At 43.1% G+C, this 27,811-nt stretch overlaps 7 protein-coding genes across 7 annotated transcripts, besides 18 other annotated features; 1 reads left to right on the top strand and 6 right to left on the bottom strand.

Annotated features, from left to right (window-relative positions):
* Window positions 1-32: 32 nt before the first annotated feature.
* Window positions 33-3,171, bottom strand: PVX_123720 (hypothetical protein, conserved; the record flags this gene model as incomplete). Its single annotated transcript, XM_001617256.1, has 3 exons — window positions 2,504-3,171; window positions 379-2,482; window positions 33-111 (listed from the first exon to the last, which is right to left on the bottom strand). Exons 1-3 carry the CDS (start codon window positions 2,739-2,741, stop codon window positions 33-35), a joined length of 2,421 nt encoding a protein of 806 aa, XP_001617306.1. The 5' UTR covers window positions 2,742-3,171.
* Window positions 3,172-3,452: 281 nt separating this feature from the next.
* On the bottom strand, window positions 3,453-4,847 carry PVX_123715 (hypothetical protein, conserved; the record flags this gene model as incomplete). Its single annotated transcript, XM_001617255.1, has 1 exon — window positions 3,453-4,847. The coding sequence occupies one exon, from the start codon at window positions 4,845-4,847 to the stop codon at window positions 3,555-3,557; it is 1,293 nt and encodes a 430-aa protein (XP_001617305.1). The 3' UTR covers window positions 3,453-3,554.
* Window positions 4,260-4,283: a microsatellite.
* Window positions 4,666-4,691: a microsatellite.
* A 117-nt stretch (window positions 4,848-4,964) lies between the features above and the next one.
* Window positions 4,965-5,028: a microsatellite.
* A 744-nt stretch (window positions 5,029-5,772) lies between these two features.
* Window positions 5,773-9,362, bottom strand: PVX_123710 (hypothetical protein, conserved; the record flags this gene model as incomplete). Its single annotated transcript, XM_001617254.1, has 1 exon — window positions 5,773-9,362. The coding sequence occupies exon 1, from the start codon at window positions 8,281-8,283 to the stop codon at window positions 5,773-5,775; it is 2,511 nt and encodes an 836-aa protein (XP_001617304.1). The 5' UTR covers window positions 8,284-9,362.
* Window positions 7,205-7,231: a microsatellite.
* Window positions 7,493-7,611: a microsatellite.
* Window positions 9,363-10,549: 1,187 nt separating the features above from the next.
* Window positions 10,550-12,834, bottom strand: PVX_123705 (hypothetical protein, conserved; the record flags this gene model as incomplete). The annotated part of the gene is made up of 1 exon (XM_001617253.1): window positions 10,550-12,834. Exon 1 carries the CDS (start codon window positions 12,251-12,253, stop codon window positions 10,550-10,552), a length of 1,704 nt encoding a protein of 567 aa, XP_001617303.1. The 5' UTR covers window positions 12,254-12,834.
* Window positions 10,852-10,910: a microsatellite.
* Window positions 11,168-11,313: a microsatellite.
* Window positions 11,767-11,816: a microsatellite.
* Window positions 12,835-15,362: 2,528 nt separating the features above from the next.
* PVX_123700 (hypothetical protein, conserved) lies at window positions 15,363-19,437 on the top strand (the record flags this gene model as incomplete). Its single annotated transcript, XM_001617252.1, has 10 exons — window positions 15,363-15,584; window positions 15,862-15,955; window positions 16,136-16,215; window positions 16,429-17,113; window positions 17,646-17,721; window positions 17,934-18,067; window positions 18,208-18,281; window positions 18,454-18,524; window positions 18,678-19,060; window positions 19,202-19,437. The coding sequence occupies 10 exons, from the start codon at window positions 15,363-15,365 to the stop codon at window positions 19,435-19,437; spliced, it is 2,055 nt and encodes a 684-aa protein (XP_001617302.1).
* Window positions 16,456-16,485: a microsatellite.
* Window positions 17,035-17,057: a microsatellite.
* A 196-nt stretch (window positions 19,438-19,633) lies between the features above and the next one.
* PVX_123695 (hypothetical protein, conserved) lies at window positions 19,634-20,865 on the bottom strand. Its single transcript, XM_001617251.1, has 4 exons — window positions 20,587-20,865; window positions 20,246-20,361; window positions 19,992-20,092; window positions 19,634-19,845 (listed from the first exon to the last, which is right to left on the bottom strand). Exons 1-4 carry the CDS (start codon window positions 20,612-20,614, stop codon window positions 19,764-19,766), a joined length of 327 nt encoding a protein of 108 aa, XP_001617301.1. The 5' UTR covers window positions 20,615-20,865; the 3' UTR covers window positions 19,634-19,763.
* A 677-nt stretch (window positions 20,866-21,542) lies between these two features.
* PVX_123690 (hypothetical protein, conserved) lies at window positions 21,543-24,236 on the bottom strand (the record flags this gene model as incomplete). Its single annotated transcript, XM_001617250.1, has 9 exons — window positions 23,810-24,236; window positions 23,391-23,476; window positions 23,223-23,262; window positions 23,052-23,089; window positions 22,692-22,870; window positions 22,414-22,517; window positions 22,092-22,159; window positions 21,838-21,909; window positions 21,543-21,614 (listed from the first exon to the last, which is right to left on the bottom strand). Exons 1-9 carry the CDS (start codon window positions 23,913-23,915, stop codon window positions 21,543-21,545), a joined length of 765 nt encoding a protein of 254 aa, XP_001617300.1. The 5' UTR covers window positions 23,916-24,236.
* Window positions 22,071-22,234: a microsatellite.
* Window positions 22,205-22,269: a microsatellite.
* Window positions 22,457-22,771: a microsatellite.
* Window positions 22,822-22,999: a microsatellite.
* Window positions 23,038-23,217: a microsatellite.
* Window positions 23,096-23,277: a microsatellite.
* A 3,146-nt stretch (window positions 24,237-27,382) lies between the features above and the next one.
* Window positions 27,383-27,422: a microsatellite.
* A 291-nt stretch (window positions 27,423-27,713) lies between these two features.
* Window positions 27,714-27,766: a microsatellite.
* Window positions 27,767-27,811: the final 45 nt, after the last annotated feature.

The following is a 27,811-nucleotide window of genomic DNA, read 5'->3' as shown; positions in this document are numbered from 1 at the left end:
GTGCGGGGGTGGAGAGCGGCGACTTGGCCTGTTCACTTTTTCTTCTTCGAAAGTTCCATCTCCTTGTTTCGCTCGTTCAGGTCCTTTATGATGCTGTATACTTTGCTCGGTCTGCAGGAGAGGTTGGGCATTTCCATGTGTGCGCAGATAGGTACTCAAAGGTAGGCACTCTGGGTAGGGGGTGGTGATGCCAACAGCATGAGCGGGGGTAGGCATCTCCCCCTCCCCCCCCGGTCCAAACAAACCACATGGAAAAATACACACAGATAACCAGATGACCACATGGAAAAATACACACACAGATAGTCTGATGACCACATGCACATTCACACATATGGGCACATTGGCACATTGGCTGCCGCTTTGGGGGAGACCCACCTGCCGTATACAAGCCGGTACTTCAGAAGCTCCACTGCGCCCTCGCTGAGGGTGTTGTCCTTGAGCACATACTTCCCAAAGGTGAAGCACACGAGGGTCTTCTCTATCTTGCGCGCCTTGGAAAAGTAGGCGGCCATGTTGGCGGCGTACTTTATATCATCGTCGATTTTAATATCCTCCAAATTTAACTCGGCCGTGATTATCTGGCCATTAATTTTTTTATTTCGAAGGATGACGTGCCCCCCAGGATGTTCATGCACATGAAACCACAAATCATTGAATTTCAAAAGTTGAGTCGAAATTTTCTCATTCTGTTTGCTATTTCGTCCTATTATTAAAAATGGGGAAGACAAATCTGTTTCATTAATTTTAATTAGCAGAGAACCTTTGTAAAGATTTTGCGAACTTTTAATTGCATTTGGTTCAACATTTAAAATTTTTTTTTTTAACAATTCTTCCTTTTCTTTATTTTCTTCCATTTTTTTTACATGTTTTTTTCTGTTATCTTCAAGAGAATTGCATTTTAATTCCTTTTCAATTAACTTCAACGCATCAAATGTTTTGTTGTCAATCCAGTCTGTCATCTTCGATATGGTGTGGTTGAATACGCTCAACTTGTTTATATTTTCATGAAGCAAGTACGCCCGTTCGCACACCTCCTGGTCGTTTTTATACTGCTTGATCATTTCTTCATACTGCGGGATTTTTTTTCTGATAAATTCTTTGCAGAACTTTAACACTGTGTAAAATTTATTTACGGAGAGGCCCCTTCCGTGGTAGTAATAAACCAGTTCGATGACCGTTTCGAAATGCGTTTCTTTGTTTAGCGGGTTGTTATTCTTTACGCCGCCTGGAGTGGTGCGGCCCGATTTCTCATTTTGGCCTCCTTCCACCGCGTCTCCAGTTCGATTCCCTTCTGAGACACTTCCCTCCTTTCCGTTATTCAAAGTTGTTGGAGCGGCGCATACATCCTGGGGAGTGGCGCCCCCCCCCTTCTCCTTCTTCAAAAACTTTACAGCCGAATACACATCCAACCTGTAGTCAAAGTGCGGGTCAAACGAAAGCGTTTCGTCTTTTTCCTTTAAGTTTAAAAAGCGCACCCACTTAATGTATGCCTTATTGAAGAAATCGAGCAGCGCACCGGAATCGATTTCTTCAAATTTGGCATTCCTGGGAATGTTCAAGTAGGCCAAAAATTTTAGCACCATGTTGTAACTGAGCCCTTCGTACAAATCCAAGAGGGACGAAATAAATATCTGCTCTTTCCTTGCTTTGAACAAACTTGAAAAGGAAGAAAAAAAATCATATTCATTTGGAATCATTTTACATTCATAATTTGTGGGGAAGTTATAAATGTGTCCCTCTTTGTATGATTTGTCTATCACCTTCTCTGTTACATAATTATGCGGCGAAATTAAAATTTCATTATTCACCTTGTTTATAAGAAATGAAATGCAGGAGTTATTGTGGAGGTCAAAAAGGAGAGTCACTTTTCTCCCACTGTTGCTGAGGTCACCTCCTCCTCCATTCCCCAAAATATCTTCAATGTCAATGTCTTCATCCGTTTTCCTCTTCAAAATAAAATCAATACATAATATTTTGATGAAACTTTTTTTTATATAAATATCCGAAATGAGTGAATATTTCAAAACGGGATTTAATTTCTGCGCATAATCGTCGTCAATAAATCTGTTAAAAAGTTTTTTTATTTTCAGCCCTAGGGAAATTACCGGATTGTCATTATCGTAGCAAATGTACAAGTAGTAGTCCTTTTCTCCCTTCTTGTTCAAATGCAGGACGATCGTGCGGAGGTCTGCCTGGGTTATGTGCTCCACCACGCAGTCTTGCAAGAGGGCGTTCAGTTCGATGGCCAGCAAATGCAGCGTTGTGTAATCCATTCGTTGGGATTGTGCTTCACCCTGTGGTGCCTCACTATATGGTCCCCCACCTTGCGCGCGCACATTCTTTATCCTCTTATCAAAGCAGTTCTTCGAGTTTTTTATTTCATTCGCCTTCTTTTCCAGCACCCTAAGGTACGCTTCGTCCGTTTGGTCGTATTTTGTGTACTTGAATATGCCGCCGTCCTTGCGCTCCTTTTTTTCGCCTTCGCCATTTTTCAGCTCACCTTCGCCATTCTCCAGTTCGTGCTCACCCCTTTTCAGCTCACTTCGGCGGGCCCTTTTCCTGTTAAAAAAGAATGTCCCCTTCACCCCATATTTCGCCCTACTGTCCGCTATGAAATTAAACTGCCCCCTGCCCTGCTGGAACAGCCGTCTGCTCAGAATCACCAGCCACGCATTCATCACACATGATACGAATAGGGTGGAGAAAAGCAGCACTTTGCCTATTCGTAGCAGAAACATGAAACCGGGCGGGGGGGCGTGCACTTTCGCGGTGGCCGATCAGCAGGTTGGCCGCTCAACAGTTTGGCCGATCAGCAGTTTGACCGCTCAGCAGTTTGGCCGCTCAACCGCTTACCAGCTTGACTTCCTACACCGCGGCCAAATTTGCCAAGCGCAACTGCGGCTCGGTTGAGCTAGCGGGCCGCCAAGGTGTGCGCGTAAAATTGTTTGAACTGATGGAGGGTGTGCTGCGGTGAAGGGGCACGTTCATATACCAGCTTGTGGGCGCATTCACATCCCAGCTGGTGTGCCCCTTCATCGCTTCCGCGCGCAGTTGGCTATGGTGGGCCAGAAAAAGTGCGAAGAGGAAGAAACGTACGCGGCAGATTGCGCCGAGAAGGTAACCACGATTTTGCTCCGCAGAAGCGGCAACTACAAATTTGCCGCAGGAAAAACGCTGGCGAGATGGCCATAAAATCGCGCAGGGTTCAAAAGGCTCCTCAACGGGACAGCGCTCTTCCCCGCATGAGCCTCTTTTTTGACCAATTCATGTGGAAGCGACTTTTGTCGGTCAGTTCGTTTCCGTTTGCTCCGGCTATGTGGGGATATGGACCGTGGGTGAAACGCCAAGTGGTCGTCTCAGTCAGGTGCCCAAACACACTGCATGGAGGGGTAATGCCGCGCGCGCAACGTCCTCATTCGCGCCCCTCCCCGTGGGTCATTTGATTTTTAAATGGAAAAAAAAAAAAAAATAAAATAAAATAATAATAAATTATGATCGGCATAGCGGTGAAAATGGCGGTTTCCATAGCGATAACCGCAGCGCAAGCGCCCCTAGAGGAGAATCCTGTACTTCTCCTCCGTGGGCACACTGTTCACCACACATTTGCCATCGTACGAGAGAGAGGCAAACACCCATGCGTCCGTTTTGCTCCACCTGCCCTGATAAACGGACTCCTCGTGATCGGCGAATGTTTTTATCAACTGATGGTTGGTTTCCTTTTTCTTCAAATTTAAGTTGGCCGGATAGTCAATTCTGTGCAGCTTGACCGTATTGTCTGTGCTAGTGCTTAGCAACAACTCATCGTGAAAATTGTTAAAGTGGATGGAGGTGACCCAATGCGAATGAATATTAACTGTAAGAAATGCATCAGCCAAAAATCGCAAGTCCCAAAATTTCACGTAGCCATCATTTGATGAAGTTACAAGGACATTTGGAATGTTCGGATTGAAGTCCACAGATGATAAATCAGCCTTATGGTTTGCAAAGGTAGAAAATATTTCCACGTCATTTTGGAGGTCGTATCCGTACACATTCGTGTTGCTAATAACGGTTAGGATGTTTTCGTGATGAGGGTCGAAGGTGCCGAAATTTAGCTCCCCATCCGTATTTTTGGAGGAAATAAAATCCATGTCGTGTTGGCTCCTCCCGAAAATGTTGTACCTGTACTTATCTATAACGGCAATTCTGCGAAACTTCCCATCATGATCGTCCACCGCAATCTGTTTGATGCTGGTATATGGCTGGTCCGCTCTCAGTTCGCGTAGTTTCTCCAGCGCTGCTTTTTCTTTTCCCCCCTCGAGCGACTTCCCTTTCGACGTACTGTTCTCCCGTCCGTTTTCTTTCCCCTCCCCTAGATCGTCCAATTTTCGACTTTCTTGATTCGCCTCTTCCACCTGTGCCATGCCTGGGTCTGACTCCCCTCCTGCAAGGGGCTCTTCCTCATCGAAGTTGCTCAGACTGCCCCGATGGAGAAAACACCTCCATTCCAACCCCCCCGCGTCAACACGAACCTGGCTAGCACCCCCAATATCCGCAGAAACAACCGCCGAGGTGCACACAAGAATGTCTTTCCCTTTGCCATCCCCCTTTTCACACAAATCTAAACAAACCAAGTGCTTCACCTCCTCCTTATGGTCAAAAATCTCGACGTTCCGGACGGCACACGACTGATCATTATACTCTATCAAGTGAATTTCATTATCGGCAAAGGGGTTACTTGTGCCCAACAAGAAGTAGTGCAGATGGTATGCCTGCTCGGGCAGTTGGCTGCTCAGGCTGCTCAAACATTTGGACTTAAAAGGTAAGTAGTAGCTATTTTTCAGAATTCTCCCAGAATGCATCATTAGGGTGGGGGGATTCTATGGTGGCTTCTCCCTGGTAAATACACACACGCGCATGCGTTTATGCGCCCTCTTGGGGAATCTAGCCAAGGTAGAAGGGTACTTTCTAAATGGCCAGATAAAGTGGGCGACCTCCCCAAAAAAAAAGGATCAAATGGGTGACAATAGAATGGTGACCTATTCTCCGTGCAATGTGGCGAAGGGGAGTAGCGGACCCACGCAGTTGCGCTTTAGCATTCACGCGCGTGTGCATGCAGGTTTGCAGGTACTCCTGTGAATGTACGTTAGTAGGTACTCCTGTGCACGTCTGGCCGCCCTTCCTCGCCGCTCCACCTCTCCTCTGTGCGAAGGGCGCTAAGCAGACTCCGCTTGGCTTATCTTCCCCCCTACACAGATCGAAGCGCGTCCCTCTTCCTGCGGATTTGCAAATGACCCCCTTTCGGAAATTTAAGATCTACCGTTCCGTTATACCATCTTAGGCAAAACAAAAAAAAGAAAAAAAAATTGCAAACATTGCAAAAATTGTAAAAACTGTAAAAATTTACCATGTGGGGTAGCTTACTCCATGTGAAGAATTGTGCGCACAGAATTGTTGCGATTTTTTTTTTTTCTTTTTGCTTCCCCCCACTGAGCATCACCCGCACAAGCTTGCTGCGCACACCGTCGGGCCTACTCTCCACGCTCAGCGCAGAGGGTGCCCAGTTCATTTTCAACAAGCCGAATTGGAAAAGGCCCAATTGCAGAGGTGCAAACGCGCGGGGGGGCGTACCAAAATGGGTGCATATCCATATAGGTGAGCAAAAATGAAAAAAAATAAATAAATAAATAAAAAACACCCATACGTATGGTGAAATTTTCTAAGGGCACACAAATGAGTACGTAAACGCGCACACAAACAGATTGTAACGTGTTGGCGCAGCGGGAGGCCTCAAACTGAGGGGTTGTAAAGATCGTTCCATTTTTTCCGCAACGCTGGGAGATCATCAACGGGTTGGTATTTCCCGGATAGCATATTTTGAATTTGCTTGTTCCTTCCCCTTCGCCCCTTTCTCCCTTTTGCGCTGCTATCTTTGCCATCTTTGCCATCATCGCTGCGTTCCTGCTGCTCACTTACGTAGGCCTTTATAAATTCGGATTCCACCTGCTCAGCGGATTTTATGAAATTTTCCTTTTGGTAATTTATTTTTGGTGGCTTGTTGGACGCCATTAACTGGAGCAAACTTTTGGTGGTTTTCTCCATGCCATGTTCATCCTCTTTTGCATTAGCATCCTCTGCTGTGATGTTTTGTTTGCTCAGGATGGTGCGCAGACGCTCATTTAGCTTTTCATTAATTAGTGGGAATTTCCCCTTCACAGATGTGCCACTTTCCACATCCGTTAGGAACATTTTTTTGTATATTTTGAGCGCATCTTCTTCTTTTTTCTTCCTATTTTGAATATGATCTGGCAGTTGGCTGAAGGGGTCATCCGGGTTGCACAGCGGTTCCTCTGCATCTTTAGGAGTTGCTTTGTTAGTGGTTAGTTTGTTTGGGGAGACACCCGAGTGTGGTTCTACACCATTGGGGGGTTGCCCTGAGTGGTTCCCCACATCCGCCGAGTCCTCATTTATAATATCATTTTGATTAAAAATGGAGAAGAAGCTGTCTTCGTCGTCCTCCTCTTCTTCACCTTCGTTGGAGGTTAAACCATCTTGGTGGTAACTGCCCATGGGTTCTTTTCCCCTTCTCTGCTCCTTCTCCCTCTGGAATTGCTCAATTTTGTCTCTTAATAGGTAGATGAAGTTTTCTAACTCCTTTTTCGTGTTGGACGTTGCGATGAGGGGAGATGATGATCGCGGTTGCTCCGCCACCTCCATTCGCTCCGCTCCCCCCTCATCAGTGATGCACTTAACCGCGTGCTGGTAGTGGCCAGCGATCAGCACGCACTCCTCAAGGGTGAAATTATCCACATACAGATTTAAGTACCTATTAATGAGGGAAAACATTTTCACGTGAAAAATTTGCAAATTTGCGTAGGCAGACAAAATGAGGGATAACCCCTGCTTGCTAAACAAATTCATATTTTGAAAAATCTGGATGGACAAAAAGTAAAACAGCATCTGCGATTTTATTTTCAGCTTGGAGAAGCTGTAGCAGATTAGGCTCAAACTTTGGGGAGATAAAAAAATTTTTTCCTTAATGATGTAGGAAGAGAGCTGAACGAAGAAATTCACATTTCTGACGTTTAACTTGGCGTAGGCGTACGCAATGGTAGACAAGGCTTGCTCGTTTAGCTGGTTATTTTTTTTTTCCAAACTTTTGCAAACCACCTTGGTAAACGTATCGAGGAACGATTGATCGTTCTGCTTAAACACAGCACATGAATAAATGAGTTGCGCGAAATGTTGGCTGTCCAAAGAGGCGTAATTCTGCTCATTCGTAAAGTAGGAAAGGATAAAATGAAGTAAATCCTTCTCAAAAAATCTGACTTTAGCGAATGCATGTGCAATGGTGCAGAGCAAAAAGGAGTTGCTTTCACTCACAGATTTCATTTCGAAAATGTGCCAACTTAAAATTTCGCTCAACATGTGGTAGACTTTCTCACTTTTAAATTTTCTTTTACAAAACGCATTTGTTATGAGGGCAATTTCGAGAAAGTTAAAATCTTTCCGTAGGTTGTTCACACCCTGGATGAACTTCACCCATATGGTTTTCTTATTTTCATTTTGATAGTTCAATTTTGAAAAGGAATTTATCATGTTCGTCAGCGATTTCGCATCAAATTCGTCGATTCGCTCAATTGTCTCGTCCACCAGGTCATCAATAATGATCCTGTCTTTTATCTTTAGCTTGTAAAAAGCATTAACAACACTGGCAATGTGCGCATGGGAGAAGTAGGTAACTTTGTGAGGGATCTCTTCGCATATCCTGCTGAACAAGTGATTATCAATATAATTAAAATGGGCATACGCATTTAGTATTAGCGAAATGTCTTGGGGCACTCCTTTGTGTAACTTGCGGGGGATATGCTTCGCGAAAGTTTCCAGCAATTTCTCATTTCTGTGATTAAACTTCCTCATCGTGTTTAATATGAGGGAAATTTCTTTTGTATTCATGCTGTTCACTAGGACGATGGCTCTTTGAGCATACCTATCTAGCAACTCCTCATCATTTATCTCAAAATAAAACAGCCGATTACACAACATGGCTAGTTTTCTGGCTTTACACGATTCGGGGATGTATAACTCTCCCTTGGTTAAATTATCGAAATGCATTTTTTCTTCATATTTGTCTGGGTTTTTTATTTTTTTTTCTATGTCCAGTGGCTTTTTCCTCGGCTGCTCCTTCAACCCTCTTCTTTTGTTTTTCATACACCTCGTGTGCACGTCGAAGATTGCTCCCTTCCGCCTAGGCTGCGCCGCCCCCCTCACGAGGGCGTTCCGCACGCACTGCAGGAACATTGTTCACCGTCGGGGGGTAGTTTATCACCACTCGGTAAGCAGATGAGCGACTCCCGTTTGAGTGTGCCCCTGGTTGAGAGAGACTTTCCCCGAGAGCGCACCCATCTGCCGCTCCCTGCGCGATGCACCTCCCGAACGCCGAACATTGTACTTGTTTTCGCAAGGAGTAACTTTCCATTTGGTGCCTGTGCGTCAGAAAAGAAGAAGGAGCAACGTTCTACTGGTTCTTCCTCGATAAGCCTATCATAACTGTAACGCTTGGGCTGAAGCGAAAACGATGCCGTTATTCTACATGCCAGGTGGGTACGCCATTCCTTAAGGGGCTATTTCAACGGGCGATTTCAGCGGGCACCTCTTGTGAGTCACCATATGTGCAGCTAAGCTGTTTGCAAAAAAGCAGGGAAGCGTGTTTAAATTTTTTTTTTTTTTTTCTCCACAGCATGTTCATCCAGGTGAGGATCCCCCATTTGCGTTGAAACTTACCCCACCCACAAATATAGCCCTCCCGAAGGCGTCAAAATGAAAGCATTTAAAAAGAGGAAAAAAGGAGAAAGCGGATTGAAATTATCTTTAATACTACCCATACTGTAGCAAAAGAGCCTTCACTTTTTTTTTCTACCCAGTTGGTATGTTTACACCTGTTTGGCAAAACTAGGCGATTGCCCAATTTTTCCATTTCGTAAACACATACATGGCAAATTCTCCCTTACAAAAAATATTTTCATGTTCACACATATTTTCATGTGCCCATGTCGTAATCGCCCCACCCGAGCGTCCGCACAGCACCATTTTAGGCCAGGGTTCATTTCTCGAGGGTGGCGCTCCTTTGTAAGTGCTCCCTACTAGGGAGATCGCCTGAAGGAGCTGCTAGGACCCCCTTAAATACACTCCTCATTGTCTAAGATGTAGCACTATTGCGCCTTATTCTACGCAGCTAATCTGCATTAACGCATCCATTCCTACCGCCCTAGATGGACACGCAATGCGTTTCACCTGACACATATGGTGAGTCGCACCTCCATCTGCAGGCAGCATTCAACCTTACAACATATGCCATGTGAAAAATTAAAAGGTCCACCACAAATTCTTCACCTCTACCGAAGCGTATTACCACCGGGGGGTGAAAAACTGGCACATCATTTGAGCAGAGCAATTCCTGCAAAAGGCACAGCTGCGAATGAACCCTTTAGGATCGCCTGTGTGAGCCCCTCACAAGTTTGTCGCATTCAAAATGTACAATTTTGACCCACAAAAAGGGTTGCACATTTACATGCACAATCGTTCGCATGAGTCGCTCGCATGTGTCGCTCGCATGTGTCTGCATGCAAGCGTGTTAACCGGTGATGAGTTTCAAAGCGGCGCTGCGATGGCGTCACGCATGTGGCCATATAAGGAGCTTCCCAGAGGGTAGCTGTGTGTATGTGAGCTCTATCGGGAGAGGCCCCCTACCGGCATATACATATATAAATATATATGTAGTTTTCCTTTATCTTGCCAATACGATTAAGTACAACACTATGAGTAGCATCTTCAGGGGAGTACTCAACCTTTACATGTTCCAGGAAGATGCACAAAAAAAATACGCCTATTTTTACATGTGTACGGCGAAAGGAAGCAGCGGTGCGGTTTCTTTCTCCCTCCATGCGAGTGCCCCACGTGGGATGAAAACACACATGCGCGCGTCGCCCCATGACTAGTTCTTCAATCTTTAGGAAGGGCATAAACAGCTGCTCACTGCGTGCACGTAACCGTACCACCCAGCGAATTGAATCACCTTACGCAGCATTCTATTTTTGTCTTCCCCCTTTTTGCCCACACAACCTTTGTTGTCGCTTTTGCGAGTAGTTTTGCAAAATTAAAAAAAAGGGAAAGGGAAAGGGGAAAAAGCACAATGGGAGAGCATACTGGAAGAACAAATGAGCAAAGGAGCAAAAGACTCGCGCCCCATTCCCCCCCGCGCATGCTATTTGTGTGTATTTCATTTTTGCCCCTACTTCTACAAACAGGTGCTCGCACGAAAAGGTGCACATGTGGGAAACAAAACGCGTGACAGAAAAAACAATTTTTATGCAAATCGAAATAACCAATTTATGGACCTTCGTGAGAGTGCCACGGCTGACTGTGGAACGAGGGTGTCAATTATTTTGCACTTCATATGCGCATATATGTTTATGTATGTTTTTTTTTTTTTTTTTTTTTTTCCCAGGGTGACGCACCTAAAACTGCGCGAGAAACAAACTCGAGGGTGGTTGCGCCCGCTAAACGGCTAGTTATTCTCCTGAATGTTCTTCACGTCGGGAGTCCCAGGTGAAGCTGGGGAAGGCAAGAATGGCACTCGGTCATGGTGGGCCAGAGGGGGGAACAAAGACTGAGATGTCCCTTTCTTTTTAAAACCATCAAATTCGTAAACACCCGTCTTGGTGAGAATATCCGGTTGAATGTCCTTTTTCGTGCATGTAACTTTTCCAATTTCTGGTGGGCAAGTGAACACAAGTGGGGGAACTGCGTTGCTGCCATTGGGGAGGAGCTGCTGGTTGGATAAGCTCCCATCAGGATACTGCCATTTCAAGCCATCAGGTAAGTTATGTATGTACGGTAAGTTCTCAATTTGGCTGTACAAATTTTCTTGCTTTCTAAAATTCGGGTTGGAGCTGAAGGGGGAATTGGAACCGGTCGGGTCGTTCCTCTGTGCGTTCCTCTGTGCGTTCATCGGGTCGTTCCTTGGGACACTCCTTGGGACACCCCTCGGCGTGTTGGTTGCGCTATTGCCAGTTGGGTTGCCCCCTATTGGCTTCAGCGTAGTTGGGGGCATGGTCAAATTTCCGAAAATTTGTTCCGAGCTGTTCATAGCGCTTTTGCCCGAAGTGGCAAAACAGTTTATTTGGGAGAGGATGGACCGTTGCGCCTGCAGCTGGTTGGGCGTGCCGATCTGCCCGGACTGCTCAAGTTGGTTCGGTTGGCCAGACTGCCCAAATTGCCCATTCTGCCCATACTGCTCAAACTGCTCGAACTGGCCGGGATGATTGGCCTGCCTCGCAGGGTTGCTCAGAAACTGCGTGGGCTTCAGAGGCGGAAAGGACTCCGAAATGGGGAAGGGGATGTGCGTGCCCAGCTGAGGCATCTCCCCATTGGGCTTAAAAGGAACCTCTACGATTTTTTCCACATACCTAGGGACGTAGTAAGGCACTTCTACGGTTTTTATTTTAGGCACTTGTTTAATCACCGTCTGCGGCACCTCAATGATCTTTTCCTGAACCACTGGCTTTATCGTTTCTACAATTCTTTCCACATACTGCGTTACAACTTTGGGGACAATTTTGGGTGGATAAAGACAGGGCACTTCTACAGGTACTTCCACATACTTAACTCCTTGTGGCACTTCAATTATTTTTTCTTCGATAACTGGTTTGAGGACTTCCTTGGGTACTTCCTTAATCACTTCTGAAACACTTGGTACTAACTTATTTACGATGAGCTGTTTTTTTACCTTTTCAAATGTATGTTCATATTTCACATGTGGAATTTCAATTTCTCTTTGTTTCCTCTCCTTCTTCGATACGTATATTTCTCTTTCTTCTATAATAGGCTTTGCAACAAATTTTTCTGGGATGTTTTTTTTGAATTCTTCTGGGAGGGGTAGAGGACCCAAGGCTGTCATGACTCGACGAGGGTACGAACCTGCTTGTACTGTATGTTCGTCTATTCTGTTTCCCTGGTTATGATTATAATGTTCATTCGTTTGGTAAGATGGCAGCAACTCGCTCGCTTGGTTTCCCGCTCCCATGTTCATTTTCCCACCAGCCACATTTCTGTAGTGGACTTTCCCTGGGCTATACTGGAACTCTTGCGTTTCCTCATGTATATGCTTGTCCATTTTTTCGAGCATGTTGTTTGCCAAGTCGTCGTAATTTATTTCTCCGGTGACTTCCTCCGAGTCATTGTTGGGCTTCGGCGCGCTTTGCATCGGCATTCTGCACGGTTTAGCGGTTTACCCACTTTAGTGGTTTGCCCAGTTTAGCTGTTTGCCCAGTTTAGCGGTTACCCTATGTGACTACTCTTGGGGATACAAAATATGACTCACGATATGCACAGAAAGGGGAAAAAAAAAAAAAAAAAGAGAAATAACACTGCAAGGTGGTGAATTTCCTCCTATGACACACACATGTGTGTAAACAACGTTCGCGTAAACAACGTTCGCATAAACAACTATCGTGTAGCTGTGCAAGCACTATACGAGAAGTTATTTTTAATGCCCACTTAATGGGTAATAGGAATATCAGGCAATAAAATGCGACAATGTAGTTTTCTGCTTACTACAGAAGGATTTCTCAAAAAAAAAAAAAATTACACTTTTTTTTTTTTTAATATTTATACATTTCAAACTTAGACAGAGTAAAGGGACAAATGGGTCAACTGAAAAAAAACACATGCAAATGCATGCGCAGTGGAATAGGAATCCTACAAACAGTTACAACGGTGAAAGCATGTCATTAAAAAGGTTAACAAGAAAAATGAACCAGTGGAAATAATTTGCAACAAAATGGGTGAGGCAAAATAGAAAAAAAAAAAAAAAAAAAAACACACATACGCGAATGGACACATGTGCCTACACGCGCAGGGCAACTTTTCAATTGTGAGCCTTGCAAATACTGGCGAAGGGGGGTGCTCCTCTAGGCGAATAAAAATTGTCTACTCATAGTGGACCGCTCAAAATGACGATCATGTGCGGGTGATTGCAAGCTGAATTTTTTTTTTTTTTTATAGAACTAATGTACAAATGGAATTTTAAAAAAGGAAAGATCGCAACCAAGTCGATACACCGCAATAAGCGTGCACTGAAAATGGCAAAAAAAAAAAAAAAAAAAAAAAAAAAAGATAGTTTATCCCTCTTTAAGCTTTTCACGCATTGTTTCTGTTCCCATTCTGTTTTGTTTCTGCTTTGTTTTTTCAACAGCACTTAAAATTGAGGAGCTTTCATGCGCTTAATTTTGTGCAGCTCCGTTCCTTTTTTACACTTTTACCAAATTTCCCTTTTTAGCAATCCGAAGCTCAATCAGCTACGCATGTGGAAAAAAAAAGGGACACATAGGTAGATGACTTTCTTCTTCCCTTTTTAACATTATTCCTTTCTCACAACGCGGTGGGATCCATCCCAGTAGAAAAAAAGTGAACGCAATTTTATTGCATACACTTAGCGATTGCTTGTCCCTTTTGGGGTGCCGAAAAAATTTGCAAAAAATTGTGTAATCCCTCATGCGGGTGGGCGTGTGTGTAATGAATATGCAAGTGAAACCAGGAGGGGGGAAGCCACTTAACCCTCTGCCTTCCAATCAGGCAAAACACCTTTTGGTATGCGAAATTCTGCCCCTTGGGGAGTTAAACGGTGGTAGCCAAAGCAGTCAGAACAGCCGAGCGGAACAAAATCGCGGGGAAAGAACACCGGGGGGAAAGGCGGAAGAGCAGTCAAGCGGATGAGCAGTCAAACGGATGAGCGGTAAAAATGTGAGAAAAGAATTAAGCTAAGACGAAGTGACCAATTTGTTGATTAAACGGCTACTTTTAGTTCCACATTGCGTTATCGATCTGCCAGTCATTGTACTATGCCATTAAAAAAATGCTACTTGTAGGAAAAGGTGTAAAATTCTGCAAGAGTGTGGGCATGACTGAGGTTTTTTTTTTCCATCCTCCCGTTTTTTTTCTTTTTTTTGGTTCCCTCTATTTTACAGTAAAAGCTCAATTTATTGTTGACCAACCTGTTTTCTTTACCTACACGTAACGGTAGACATGAGTAAAGACATCCCATTTCTGCCAAACTTTATGCATGGCCATAGCTTTTCTTTGTATTGTTCCCTCTCTTCGACGAGGTCGTTTTCGCACAATGCTGCGAATATTTTATAATTCTAAAAAAAGGAAAAAAGAAAACTTAACAAAAGGTAACCGCGAGGGGTTAAGCATTCGGACACAGCAGAATAAAAAGGTGTAAAAAAAGGATAAAAAAAAAAAAAAAGAATAAACAGACGCCATCGTTAAGGTGCAGTTCGGTGCGCAGCTATTCCTACATTGCAGTTTTAAAGAGGCAGGGAAAAAACAGATTAACAAAATTGTATTTTCTCCCTCTGTACTGCTAACGAATTGAGAAGTCGCAAAAATGGGGAAAAACTGAAAAAAAAAAAAAAAAAAAAAATGCATATATAGGTGTGTATATATATGCTCATGTATACATGCACGTACATTCCCAATTTACACAAATTATAGGATGCCAAAACAAAAAGGGTAATGGTCACTCTGAGCGAATTGCACTTCTGCAGGCTGTCTTCATAAGTGCAAAAAAATGGAGAACACCAAAATGAAGCAAAAGTGGCGATTCCAGTTGGAACATGTTTTAAGTCTGCCCCCACGCCGAGTCATTTAAGTGAACATGCCAACACGAAGCTTCTTACTGTTACATAAACGAATGAGTGGATGAAAAAACAGACAAATATTTTTATATATACACGTATATATCTAAATACACGCTTTAAAAAATTTTTTTTTCACAAATGGCACTTTTATAGACAATCTTTGCAACACTGTTAAGTGGACGTATGCTTCCTTTACATTTTTTCGCTCATCCTCCAATTTTTTTTTTTTTGTTAGCCATTTGGGAGGACACTCTTTTTTAAAAAAAATTGATGACTGGGTCATGCAAAAGTTTAGTGCACACTTTTTGTGCGTCTTCATGTGGTGGAAATTAACTTTTTAACTTTTTTTATTTTGTATAATTTTTTCTTTTTTCCTGCGTTAAGATTGCCTCTAAAGGATCGCAACTAATCAGTGACATCACCGTGGCGCGCCGCAACACGCTTACCCTTTGAAGCCGTTTTAAGTTCCCCCCTGGTGGATGCGCGGATAAGTCACTAATGAGTTACGACTCGAGCAAAATTAGCTTCAATTCTTTTTAAGTAACTTTTTTTTAAAGCTAGCGTTACAGTTAAGCGCAAGGAGGGGACGAGACCTACATTTGAAGAGAGCAGCACCGCAGCGTGTAGCAACACAGCATGTAGCAAAACACCACGCAGCAACATAGCCAATAGAACAAAATGGCGTGCATAAATCAAGGCGAACCAATAACTCCCCGAGTGAAATTCAGAACCGTGCAAAAAATTAAAACGCAAAAGTACATTTCAGACCAGGCGTATTTAATCCCAGAAAATGGCGGCACTGCGGTGTATTTGAGTTATGAGCTAAATAGGACACTCGAAAATATTTTTAATAAGTACTCTATAAATGGCTACATGGGCGTTAACGAGTTTGTTAAAATGGTAGGGAAGGGGGGGAAAGGAAGGAGGAAAGTTCAAAAAAGAATCTTCCCGCCTTTCGCGGCCACCCTGGGGGGGCCCAACAGTGCCAATTGGTGTAGCAGTTACGGGGTTATACCTATGTGTATGTATACATGTGCGTGATTTTTGCCCCCTCCCCTGCATCACCCGTGATATTGACAATTTAACCGTTTGCGATTCCCCCCGCGTGACAGGACCACCTGACATGGGAAGCTCTTTTTATTTTTCCCCCCTTTTCTTTACTTCCCCCTCTTTACAGTGCTACGAATACAACCTGCTGCCGAAAAATAGGAACAAAAATATTTTGTACTACATTTTCAAGTCGTCCAAACCGTCCGACGTAGGCTACATAGGTACCCACCAACGTGAAGGAGTGACTTTAAAAGGCTACTTATGTTATCCTTTGAGTGCTACCAAAAGAGCATGCAGGTGTTGGGGGAAGGAAAGGAGGTGTTTTTCCCCTAGATGTACCTCTCCCTCATCATTCACGTATGCGTTTTTTCATATGTCTGTTTCTCCCCCGTCTGTCACAGAATATAGGTTCTTCTTCCAACTATTGCAAAAACTGAGTGGGTACTTATTTCGCAAATTAATCATGACGGAGCAGGAAAAGGTACGTCCAGTTTGGTGCCTTACAAATGGTGGTGGTTACGGAGGGGGGGGAAAAAAAGGAGGCACACTTGGTGTGGTTGCTCAATGGATGATTACCACCTGAGAGTGAGAAAAACGCGTAAAAGTATGCTCGCAGATTGATATGCACCTCTTCGCCATTCCTCCAATTCTTTCCTTCCACTTTTGCTCACCTCACCGCACCCCTGCTTGGCAGCTCAACGTGCTAATCAAACACCTGACCTCTTTGTGCAACTCGAAGATGAGCACCCACAAGGAGAAGTACAGCGTGGGAATACAAGTCTCGGTGAGGAAAGAAAACAAAGGCACCAACGCCGTATGCGACATGGTTGACCAGTGCTGTGACACTTCAGTGAAGGTAAAAAATGTGGCCACAGCGATCGAGGCAGTGGGCTCTCTATGGGATAAGCACATTAGCCAAGGAGGTGAATTTCAAAAGCAAAATGGGGACGTTCCTGACGAAACTAACCATACGAGTACCCCCCACATACACAAAGCTACAACCTCAGACGAACAAGAAATGAAGGAAAGAATAAAAGAAATTGAAAAATTATATGTCCACAAAGAAGACATTAACAAACGGTTGAAGGAGGAAATAAATAATGCCTTGAAAATCATCGAGGAGAAAAATAAGCTGATCGAAAATATGGGCCAAAGTAATGTACACCAACTGGAGGCAGAAAGGGTAAAAATTATTCACCTGAAAAATGAAATCCACAAATTGCACAATGAAAAAGGAGTGGCCGATCTAAAGGAGAGTAAGTCCCCCCCCAGTTGCAAAAACGGAGAGGAAGCGCCATCTCACAGGGAAGACGTAACCACTGCAGACATGCAACATATGAAGTGGAAAATTTTGGACAATGAGTATCTAAAGTTAAAAAGTAAGTCTTTTTAAAAATGTGCACCTTTGGTGAGCAAATAATACCCGTGCAGTTAGCCTTGCGCGCGCAACCGTTGCAAATGGGGAGGGGAGAGAGGAGAGGTGCCACTTCTTAACCATAAGGGGATACATATAAAACAGCACGCATATGCATGTAAGCGTCCCTGTGCGTGCGCGAGGATGCACTATCGCGAGCACATGAAGGGGTTGCTCTTTCTGTGTACACGAACATGCGTTCAAGTTGGTCGCCCGAAAAAACATCGCGGGAGTAGATACCCGCATTGACCTGCACCATTAGTACTCCAATACGGCAAAAAAAAACCCAAAAAAGAATACCCCCCCCATAATGTGATAACAATGGGGCGGATATAACACTCTACCTCAGCGACGTAAACGTGGCATGTCTTCCTCTCCATTATGCACCCCCGACAGATGCATTAATTCGCCTGGATATTCCTCCTTTTCATTTTTCTTTCCTGCACCAGATAGCATAACTGTTAACCCCGCCCCCCTTTTTTTTTCGCAAAACGCAGGACTTCTAGTCCTTCCTGGGGAGGAAGAGGCAGCGCTGATCAAAGTTTTCTCCGCATACAGCACCTACTGTGGCGAGTAAAAATGAAAAATGGGAAAGAAGCGCACGTCGGGAGATGTCACGCGTGCACACATTCTACACACTGCAATTATGTTTCAGTGGAATTTTTAAAAGCGCCATCGTTGGTGGTGTTATGCTTGAGAGAGGCGTTTTTAATTTAAAAAAAAAAGAAAAAAAAAACTTCCAATCACCTTCATTGTGGTAACTTCCCCCCACCCCCATGTTGCAGAACCGCCGAGTATGTAATGAGCAAACGGCTCTGTGCTAACTTTTTGGCGACCTACTATTTGCTCCGAAGAGATGGGGAAAGCACAGCGCAGGAGGACTTAGACGTGAGGACGGCGGAGAGGTTGTTCACCGAAGGTAATGGCCCACACGCACGCTTAACTTAATCGAAGCATCGTGGTGACTCCAAATTGTTTTACTATGACGAGTACTGACTGCCTGAAATTACACCGTTTAGTAAAAGATGCTACAAAATAGCCGACCTTTCCTCTTCGCAGTTTTGTATAAACGGGCGCACGTGGAAAAGACCAGCCTGGGCGAGGGCGTACTGACCTACTTTTACTTCAAACTGGTAAGGGAGTCCCAGCGAATGGGTAAAGGCGAGCACCCGGCGCAGGTGATTCGACCTGTTCAGATACGTTTCGGCACGTTTCGGCACGTTTCGACACGCTTCCATACGCGCGAGGAAAGACGCCAGTGAACAGAACAAAATTGAGATAAACGAAATAACCCCCCTTTCGCAGTTCCTGAGCAGACTAGGGAAACACCTGTACCCGCAGCTGGACGAACGGGAGGGCTTCCTAGAGATTGTATTGTAATACACCATTTCTTTAAAAAGAGACTCCGCGTGCATGTTCTAATGCGTGTTAGACGCACTTATCAGCCGACATGCACATATGATTGCCTATCACATTTGTAATGCTTTTTTTTTTTTTGTTTTTTTTTTTTGGACCATCCCTTTTCGTAGAAATTACGTACTAGTTATGAAGCGAAATGAAGACTTCAAAAATTGGAGGAAAAAAAGCGTAAAGATAAAAAAAAAAAACAGAATAAGGATAGCCTGCTCAGACGACTTGAACCTGTTCGGGGAAGACATCGTGGGTGGGTACACGAGCAGTGAAAAAGGAACGACATGCGATAAATTGAAGAAGAAAAAGGAAAAGGCTAAGCAGAATGCCGACAGTAACACGGACAAGTTGCCGTCTGAAGGTGTAAAAATTGGAAATTTTCACACGGACCTCTCATTTGAGTATATCGAATCGAATGAAACAAAAAAGAAGGTGAAGGAAGCTCGCGAAAAGGGCGCAAAAAAAGCGCGCGAAGAAGAGGTTAGCCATAACGCTGCTAATGGTAATACTAACGGTAACACTAATGGAAGTACTCGCCGCACCACAAATGGTAAAGGGAACTTTTTAAAAAGCAAACTAATGTATAATAAATTGATCCATTATGATGTAGTCAGTAAGGAGGGGCGCACCTCTTTTGACTCAGTTCAATCGGATGACCTTGCCCTCGCGGCCAAAAAGAAAAGCGCCTTCATGCAACCGTCCAAAATGAAGCATAACTTGGCGCTATCGAAAAGACATTTCCGAAATGTTACCTCTTCCAACGTGAAGCGAAATAGCAGTTTGAAAAATATCTTTCCTCTCTACGACATTGAGGGAGAATTGTGGCACTCTACGTCGGAGAGGAAAAAAACGTTCCTGCCCCAATTTGGGCGTGAATAACTGAACTTTTGCCCTTTCGCTTTGCCATCATCAGTAGGAGTAGGTAGGCATACGCGGTATCATTATTGTGCATTTGCGGGAGTGCCACCATGGGATGAATTGGGAAAGAATATACCTGCATGTGCATACCTCTCAACCAAGGCGCGCAAAATAAAGCGACAATGAAAAAGAGCTCGTTTATAAAAAAAACCTTTTTGTGATGATTTTTAAAAAATCAGCGAAGTTAGAGGAAGTACCAATGGTAACGAAAAAAAAAAAAAGAAGAAGCACACGGTGGGGAAAAAAAACAACGCGCCTGGTGCAGGGTGAGCCTCCGAAAAATGGAATCAAATCTCGAACTTGCTCAACTGTCTTTTGTTGAGGTTCTTCTGCTGAAGCCATGTCATGCCCGACGTCATCACGACCATTCTGAGGAGGGAAAGTAACATGCACAGTAAGGGATGAGCGCTCCGCAAAGCAGTGTAGTGATCGCCGAAAGATGCACCACCATGCGGCGGCAAGCACTGACCAGCATACATCGCTTCTCTTTCAAATGGGTTGGTAAAAAGACTTACATTATCATCGGCAGTATCGACACGATGTTTATTTCTCCGTTCCGCGCGGTTAGGAATATTGAAATCAGCACGAAGATGACAACAAAAATGATTTCGATGACCTGCGGGAGGCAAAGAAAAGGGGTGAGGGGGCGCAAATGTGCACGTGCATATGCAGACATGTACGTCTTTGAGTATGCATTAGTTCGCTTGCTGACACCATGGGGAAATGTCCAAGTGGAACATTTTATCCCCGCCAAGGTGCCCCAACAAACCTTGAAAAACACGCCAAGGAGAATTGCTAAAAAGCATAAAACGAGAATTCCTTCCAGGTCTCCAGAGTAAGTTTCATTTATATTAAATTTGTATATCATCGAAGGGTCCTTCGGATCTGCACAAAAAAAAAGGGGCAAATAATTTGATAATCAACGGAGGTAACTGCGGAGAGGTCCAAATGAGTCATCCTAAGCTGTGTGGTCCTGTACCGACTAATCACAGTTAACGATCGATCAGAGGACCAGCTCTGTTGCTTTTCCCTCGCGCAAAGAACTGCTTAAAATATCCAATCCTATAAAGCGAAGCAACGGTAGAATAGAAGCACTGCTAAGTAGCGTACCTGCTGGGGTTACTACATTCAGAGGCATTTTGACTCATGTCCGTTTTAAGTGATGGGAGGTATCCTCTTCGGGGGTATGTTCAAGCGGTATGTCAAAAAAATGCAACTTCGTAATGAGAAATTGGGGGGAAAATAAGCAAACAAACGTACTGGAAAAAAAGGGGGAAATTCCGTTTTACTAGTACGATAGCTAGTTCTTTAAAAGTTAACAAATCATCTTTGCAATTTTTGAGAAAATTAATGAATCATATTAACCCATAATGCAATTCTTAACAACGCAGGAAATAATCGCATAAAAAAAAAAAAAAAAAATTCCTATTTCCCAAGTGGCGAAGCATGGAACACAAAATTTACGAAAAAAAAAAAAAAAAAAAGTTGCGAAAAATGGGCAGCGTTATTCGTTACTATGCGTGACCTATTTTAAGCCGCTCTTAGCGAAGTCGCCAGGGGGAGAAGCCACTCATATGCGTAAGCACCAGCGTGCGTATATATATTCAAACGTCCAAATATTAGTGGGTAATCGTACGTTGCGCACATGCTTGCGCGCACTGCTCAGAACAGGTTGTCAAAACGCCGCCTTACCTTTTTTCCGGAAAAAGTTTTAAGATAAAAACAAAAAGGAGACTTGTCCAAAATGCGCTTCTTTAAACGTGACAATATTTACGTTGCCACTGCGCATTGCCGTGTAGGCACAATCCGAATGGCTACAAGCTTTACATAAATGTTGCACAATTTTTTTTTTTTTTTAATTATATCCTTTGGCATCACCCCCAACCAATGTGGAAATTAACACGTTTGGAGTTCCGCGAAATTTAGGAAGACCCTTTTTGCCGCTAATTTATTAATCGCAATTTTTTTATTTTTTTATTCTACGGGGGGAAGGAAAAAAAAAAATCAACCATGTGTGAAGATGCCTCACAATTAAGCCATATCTTTTGCTTTGCCCTAAAGTGCGTTTAATAGCATACCAAAACGCGCCTCTTCTGGGTTAAGAAAGTTCGTTCGTCCTTAAGCCTCTTTATGTTTTTCTGCATTGTGGGGGGGAACGATTGGCAGGGGGTGCATAAGTGCAGGCATGTGTTAAGATGCGTAGGTATACGCATGCACAGATGCGCCGCCGCTACAGCCGTGTGCATCACTGCTCATGTGTGTCAGGTGCACATGGTTGGAATGGTCATCACTCTCTCGCCGCTGTGCTGACAACGTATTTTTTCCATTTCATATGTATTAAATTGTCGCTGATTATTTTACGTCTTCCCGTGTGGATGCTCCGAGCGATATTTCCTCCAGCGCTTCGTTAATAACGTTCACCCTGGTGGTGCACTTGTGAAAATGCACACGTATACATATGTGCATGTGAAAATGAGCACGCGCATGCTAAATGAAGTGGGTGAGTGCTCCCAAAAGTGCACCTTTGTTGAGCTTTTTTTCATTAGCACTACAACGCTGCTTGCTAATCAGTTGGTACTAATTAGTGTCATTTCGGAGCCCTTTTAAGGGGCTACCTTTTCCACCATTTTTTCCGCGCTGGCTAGCTCTTTAACGGCCTCTGCCTTATTCTTGCTTTTAATTTCTGTAGGACGAAAATTTAAACAGGTGCAACAGGCAGGAGGTGCATCACCATTTTGCGTCGGGGCGATCGAGAGGAGAAATGGAGCGAACGAACAAATGGTGAATAAGAAATGATAGCTGATCATTCGAATCATCTGCTGTACACACACATATGCATGTGCATCATCGCAGGGTGCATCAAAAAAAAACGATAGTCTCATCTGCTTTTATTGTCACAAAGGAGATGCGGTGTGGGAAGAGGTTACGTAACTCTACCTGCCAATTTCGCAAAATGGGAAACTCTCAATAGTAAAGGCTTATTGTTAGTGTGTTTAATGTCCCCCTTCAGATGCTTATATTTCTCGTAGTAAAATAATTCCCTTCATGTAATGGGCATATGAATAATTTTTTTTTTTTTTTTTTTGCATTTCTCCAAAAAAAGGATTTCAAAATATGTGAAGAGCAAAAGGTGAGCACAAACCGCTACACTACTTTTTAACGCTTTAATGGAAAATTGCAGCATTTTAAGTCTTTCCTTTTTTTTTCCTTCTTACTGTCTGGTTAGGGGCTGCGGAAGGACTAGTATAACTGGTGGTGCATACTTCCTTTCCCTTTTGGTTTCCTTTTCTTCACCGTTTAGCAACAAATTTAAAACATTTTCATCGTTTGCATTTATAATTTCGGATTCGGCTTTGAGTCCGTGCTGGTTGGGGTTTTCCTTTCCTAGCAGCATCTGGAGCGGTGTGAGGCAGTAGAATTGTCGCCATCGTTGCCGTTAATTAATTTATTTTTTTTTTTTCACAAATAAAAGAGCGAGATTGATTAGACATGCTGCTTTTTTGTGGGCGTTCGGGGTTTCCTTCTGATCTACCGTTTGCACCCCTTTCACCGCTCGTTTTTTTATCCTTCATTACATTTTTGTTCTCAGCAATAATGCGCAGTAGCTCCTCCGCTATTAGGAAAAAGGTGAAAGTGAAGGCAAAGATAAAGGTGAAGGTGCGTTTAGAGATTTGTGAAGGTGATCTCCTCATAAATTACACGAAAAAATGCAACCCTTTTTACGGGTGTGCAATATCAAGCCCTACCCGTGGCGACAACATTGTGGTATTCATGCTGCTTCGCTCCCTGCCAAGTTAAACGTTAAACGATTTCTCGATGAATGATGTTCCCTTTTTGCCGCACCCCCTTGGGATGACAAATGTGTTTTCACCATTTGGCCAAACCGTCTAACACAGTTTGCTTAAAATCCTTACCACCAAATCGGCACCGTCCCCTCTGCGCGAAGCTTCATTTACCGTGCGGGGTTTGTTAACGGCTACGAAAACCTTCGGGGGGGAACCTAAGTGTGGGAGGATGATGGGGCGTCGGGTGTGGAAGCACATGCAAAATTCGTGGAACGCTTAACGGAGCAGCCGCGGGGGGTGTGAAGCTGTTTTGCGCGTGGTGATTAGAGGGAGGTTCGTATTAGCGCTCTGGATTTTGTCGCTTTGCCTCTTCCCCACTTTTCCGCTTTTCCAAATTTCCAAAATTTCGAGAACCCCCGTATTGACCGCAACGCTAGGCACCCGGGCTGCCCCCTAGCGTGGTAGTACCAACTAAAATAAAATCGCAGCAAAGGGTGAAGAGACAACTATTTAAAGGCGCCTACGCAGCAGTGCTTATGGTCACTTACCCCAGTCGCTCGGGTGCAGCCCTCTTGCACTTTGCTCACCAGTTTGACCGAAAAGGGTCTCAAAAAAGAAGGAAAGAAAGGGAAGCAGAAGAACAGCGCGCTTCATCTTTTCTTTTAAAAAGTGGAATAATTCGCACAACGGACAAAGAAAGTTAAAAAGGAATGAATAAAAAAGGGAAAACACAAAAATAATTCTTTACTTAAGTACCATATGTTAGTGGGTCCTACAAAAGGCGTGCATCAAGCGGGTTAGTGTGTAATCACAAGTTTGCCCTAACAATTATTTTTCCAAACATTTCTGTGTTGTGGAGGATGCCGAAAAGAATTTTTCCTTTCCTGTGGTAGGGGCTACTAATGAGTGCACCTTAATCTGAGCAAACGATTTTTAAATCTTTACTAAAACTTTTCTAGTCATGTTTGCCACTGTGGACATTTTTTATGCCACTTTCCAGCCTCTTTTCTTCCCCTTTTCAGCCATTCTGCCTGTTCTATAATTTTTTTCCCCCCTTTCAATAACCCACAGTGTGTATGTACATGCAAAAGAGCAAGTAGGAAAATCGGGCAGAGTTAAGAACGACCAAATCGTCCATGCGTTTCAAAATTTTTACTAAATAGGGGCAGTTACTACTACCCTTTGTCATAGCTTCCAACCTGCGTGATGGTTCCTTTCTACGCATTCATTAGATGAAAAAATTAGAGTGTAACAAGTATGCTCACTATTCTTTTGTGAAAATGGAGTAATTTAAATAAATAAGTGTGTATGTTGCTTCTCCCGCACATAGGTACAGAAAAGCGTTGCACATTTCACATTTGAAGAGGTGCGTTAATAGTGGTACACTCTACTTCCCTGCGTGTAATGTTTCCCCCCGTTGCGACTGACATAATGGCACTCCTCAAAGGTGCGCATTCGTTCTACAGTGGGGGTGGAGATGAACATACACTAGACAGAAATGTGCATAACGATGTAGTTGTAAAATAGGCAGTTTTTTTTTTTTTTCATAAATGTTCATTTTTCTGTTAAAGTGACGCATGTTAACTGTGTGCCTACCGTTTGGGCAATTTTTACGGGCGCGAATCACCCCATGCAGCTAATTTTACTCATTGGAGGGTGAAAAAAACGGGGCATACACATGCATACCATACGTACGTTTTCGTAGCTACGTACAGGCCATCTACCCACTTTCGAGGGGGAGGAAAAAACTCCCCTTTTCTCGTAATTTTATTGTGACCATTTGGACAGAAAATTTTGCACAAGGAAAGAAACGCTCTTCTATGAGGCCCTGAAATTAGCCCCTTTTGATTTTTACCCCCCGCAATGTTGCCTCGCGCTAAACGGCAGGGTGCCCACCGCAATATGAGCACAAAACCGAGGTGGGAGAAATGCTCAAAAGTGTGTTCAATTTTTAAAAATGCATGTACTTTCGCAAAAAAAAAAAAAAAAAAAAAACCTACAAAACAATGGCGTAATAATTTACCTCAAAAGAAATAATTATTTATTACAAAAAAACGCAACTCTGTGAGTTCTTTTATTTTCTCAAAAAGGTACAGTGGAATAAAATATCGCGGAATGGCGCCAGCATTATGCTATTTTTTTTTTTTTTTTTTTTCCTTTTATAGACCTGTTGTGAGTTATTCCTCCATTATCAATTACCTTTAAAATGTGGGGTCGCTTAAATGGTGTAGTAGGAATAATTCCCACCGCGTTCTCTCAATTGTAAAATGTTAACTTTTCCCTTTTTTTTTTTTTTATCTCATAAATGTGTGTGCAACTTGGAGACCCCACCACACCCCCTCCTCCAGATTGTTATTTTGCTCCACCCAAAAAGGCTAGCCCTATTTTTTCTCACAACGAATTGTAAAATAAACCGAAAGAACATGCTAAAGGGAAAATAGTTAAGTCCAGATTGCCTTATACGTGAGCTATAGAAGAGGGGGAAAAAAAAAAAAAACAAAAAAATAATTAACCAAGTTGTACAAAAAACTGTTTTGAAAAATACCAGGTGGACGATATCCCTCCATTGGAAAATCCCCCTTTTTGAGAAAAAAAAAAAAAAAAAAAAAAAAAAAAAAATTCCCAGTTGTTCAAAATTGCTATTTTTTTTTTTTTTTTTTCCTCCGCCCCCTTTTTTCATTCAACCAATATAAAACATTTCTTGCGCACGCTTTGCCTTAATTCGCCGGAATGCAGATTGGTGAGGAACTATCGCCAAAAGGGGGAAAAAAAAAATACATGTATAACATATGCATATATATGTACATAATGTACATATTATATACACGTATGTATGAAGAAAATGTGAATGTTTGAGGCAAAATATCCCGAATTGCTGCGCTCGTGTGAATGTAAAACTTCACGCACAATCATGCAATTTTTCGTTTGCCCCTATGATGCATAAGAACGCAAACGCCAAATGCAGCACTATGCGTGACTTATGCAAATGCGCGAACGCTCACACGCACGTGTATGTGTACAGTATATTTCCGTTTGTACAGTATACCTGCAACTGCTCACTTTCGCGAAAGTTTTAAACGCTAAGCGAAGAGAACAGAAAGAAAATGGGAGCATCGCCAAAAAAAATAACTGCAGTGTGTTCCTCTAATCAGTAAAAAAATACATTGGGAAGAAAAATATCTCATTTCGCGCAAATCATTTAGTAAGTGTATTTACGCGCGTATGCAACACAAAAATTCATATCTTTTACTGTGTAAAAAAAAAAATGGACACCTCGCATTTTTAATTAAATTGTTTATAAATTTGTTTCCCTCTGTTGTTACACGTGCATGCTTAGCGCGCGCCGCGTTTTCCCATTTACAGTGTATACAAGAGGCCGCATACCCCAAACGGCCCCCCACGTACGTACAGGTGAACGAACGTCTGTGCGAACATGCCAGTATGCAAATACACGTGCACATAATCACAGCAAGGTGTATTGAAGCATATTGCTACTGATCACACGCTGATGTAATTCGTGTGTCCCTCTCCCACACAGAAACAACAACTATCACCGTTTTTACGTTCCACCAACTGTGTCAACATACATCCCAAAAATGTTCTTCATGCAGTCGAAACAGTTTCACCACGTTTATTGTAATTCTTTTGCATTTCTCTCGTGAACGTTACGTACGCATGGATTGAATAAAATGAGTTCAGAAGGGAAGAATTTTTTTTTCCTTTTTTTTTCATATCACAACACCCATTTATCAGCAGTTCCTTTTTTTTTTTTTTCGCTCTTTTTCCTCATTTCATAACTCGCAACTAGGAATTAATTAAAAATAAACCTCCTGCGTGTCTGTAAAAATGTCTATATAGTGAGCACTAGCGTTTGTAGCAACTTGCCCATGCAACCATTTTCGCTCCCCCTTTTAATTACTTTGTTTTCATATTTCTGTGTATGCCTGATCGTACGTTAATGTAACGTGTCACGCATTCACGAACAGTTGATAGTCGTTTGGGGTTTTATCCTTTTCTCATTTGCTCACTCACCTCGTGGAGAGAGTACTTCACATTGTCGGCATTTGCATGCTGCTGCATCTCCTTCGCGATTATTCCTTAAGTAATTTTTTTTTTCCCCTTCTTCCCATGGGAATGCCTGTGTAGTATCTCATTCATCCAAACCTCTTTTTATTTGAATAAAAAGAATTGTTTGTGTCCTCAAATGTTTAAGTAAACGAGTGCGAGGTTGAAGACTACTCCCCCTCTATCTCATGCAAAAAATACATTCGAGAAGAACCCAGACATGTTCAGCATGAAAGATCTTGGTTGAGAAGATTATCCCATTTTTTGCATTTGAAAGGGGTTTTAATTGAATACACGCACATATTTATCTTCATTTCTCTTCATTAATAAGTGGATAATCAATGTGGTTTACCCCTGATTGGTAATTTCCTTCCTTCTTTTTTTTTTTTTTTGCGTTCCACAAGGGGATTAAAAGCTAGACGCATGACGCATAGGTGCTACCAGAAGAGGAAGCACGTACCTCTTGGTCATCGCGCAGAGAGGCA

This window comes from Plasmodium vivax, chromosome 14, assembly GCF_000002415.2.
Source record: "Plasmodium vivax chromosome 14, whole genome shotgun sequence".
NCBI lineage: Eukaryota > Apicomplexa > Aconoidasida > Haemosporida > Plasmodiidae > Plasmodium > Plasmodium vivax.
The sequence above is the reverse complement of the archived record's forward strand: the minus strand, read 5'-3'. Positions and strand labels throughout refer to the sequence as shown.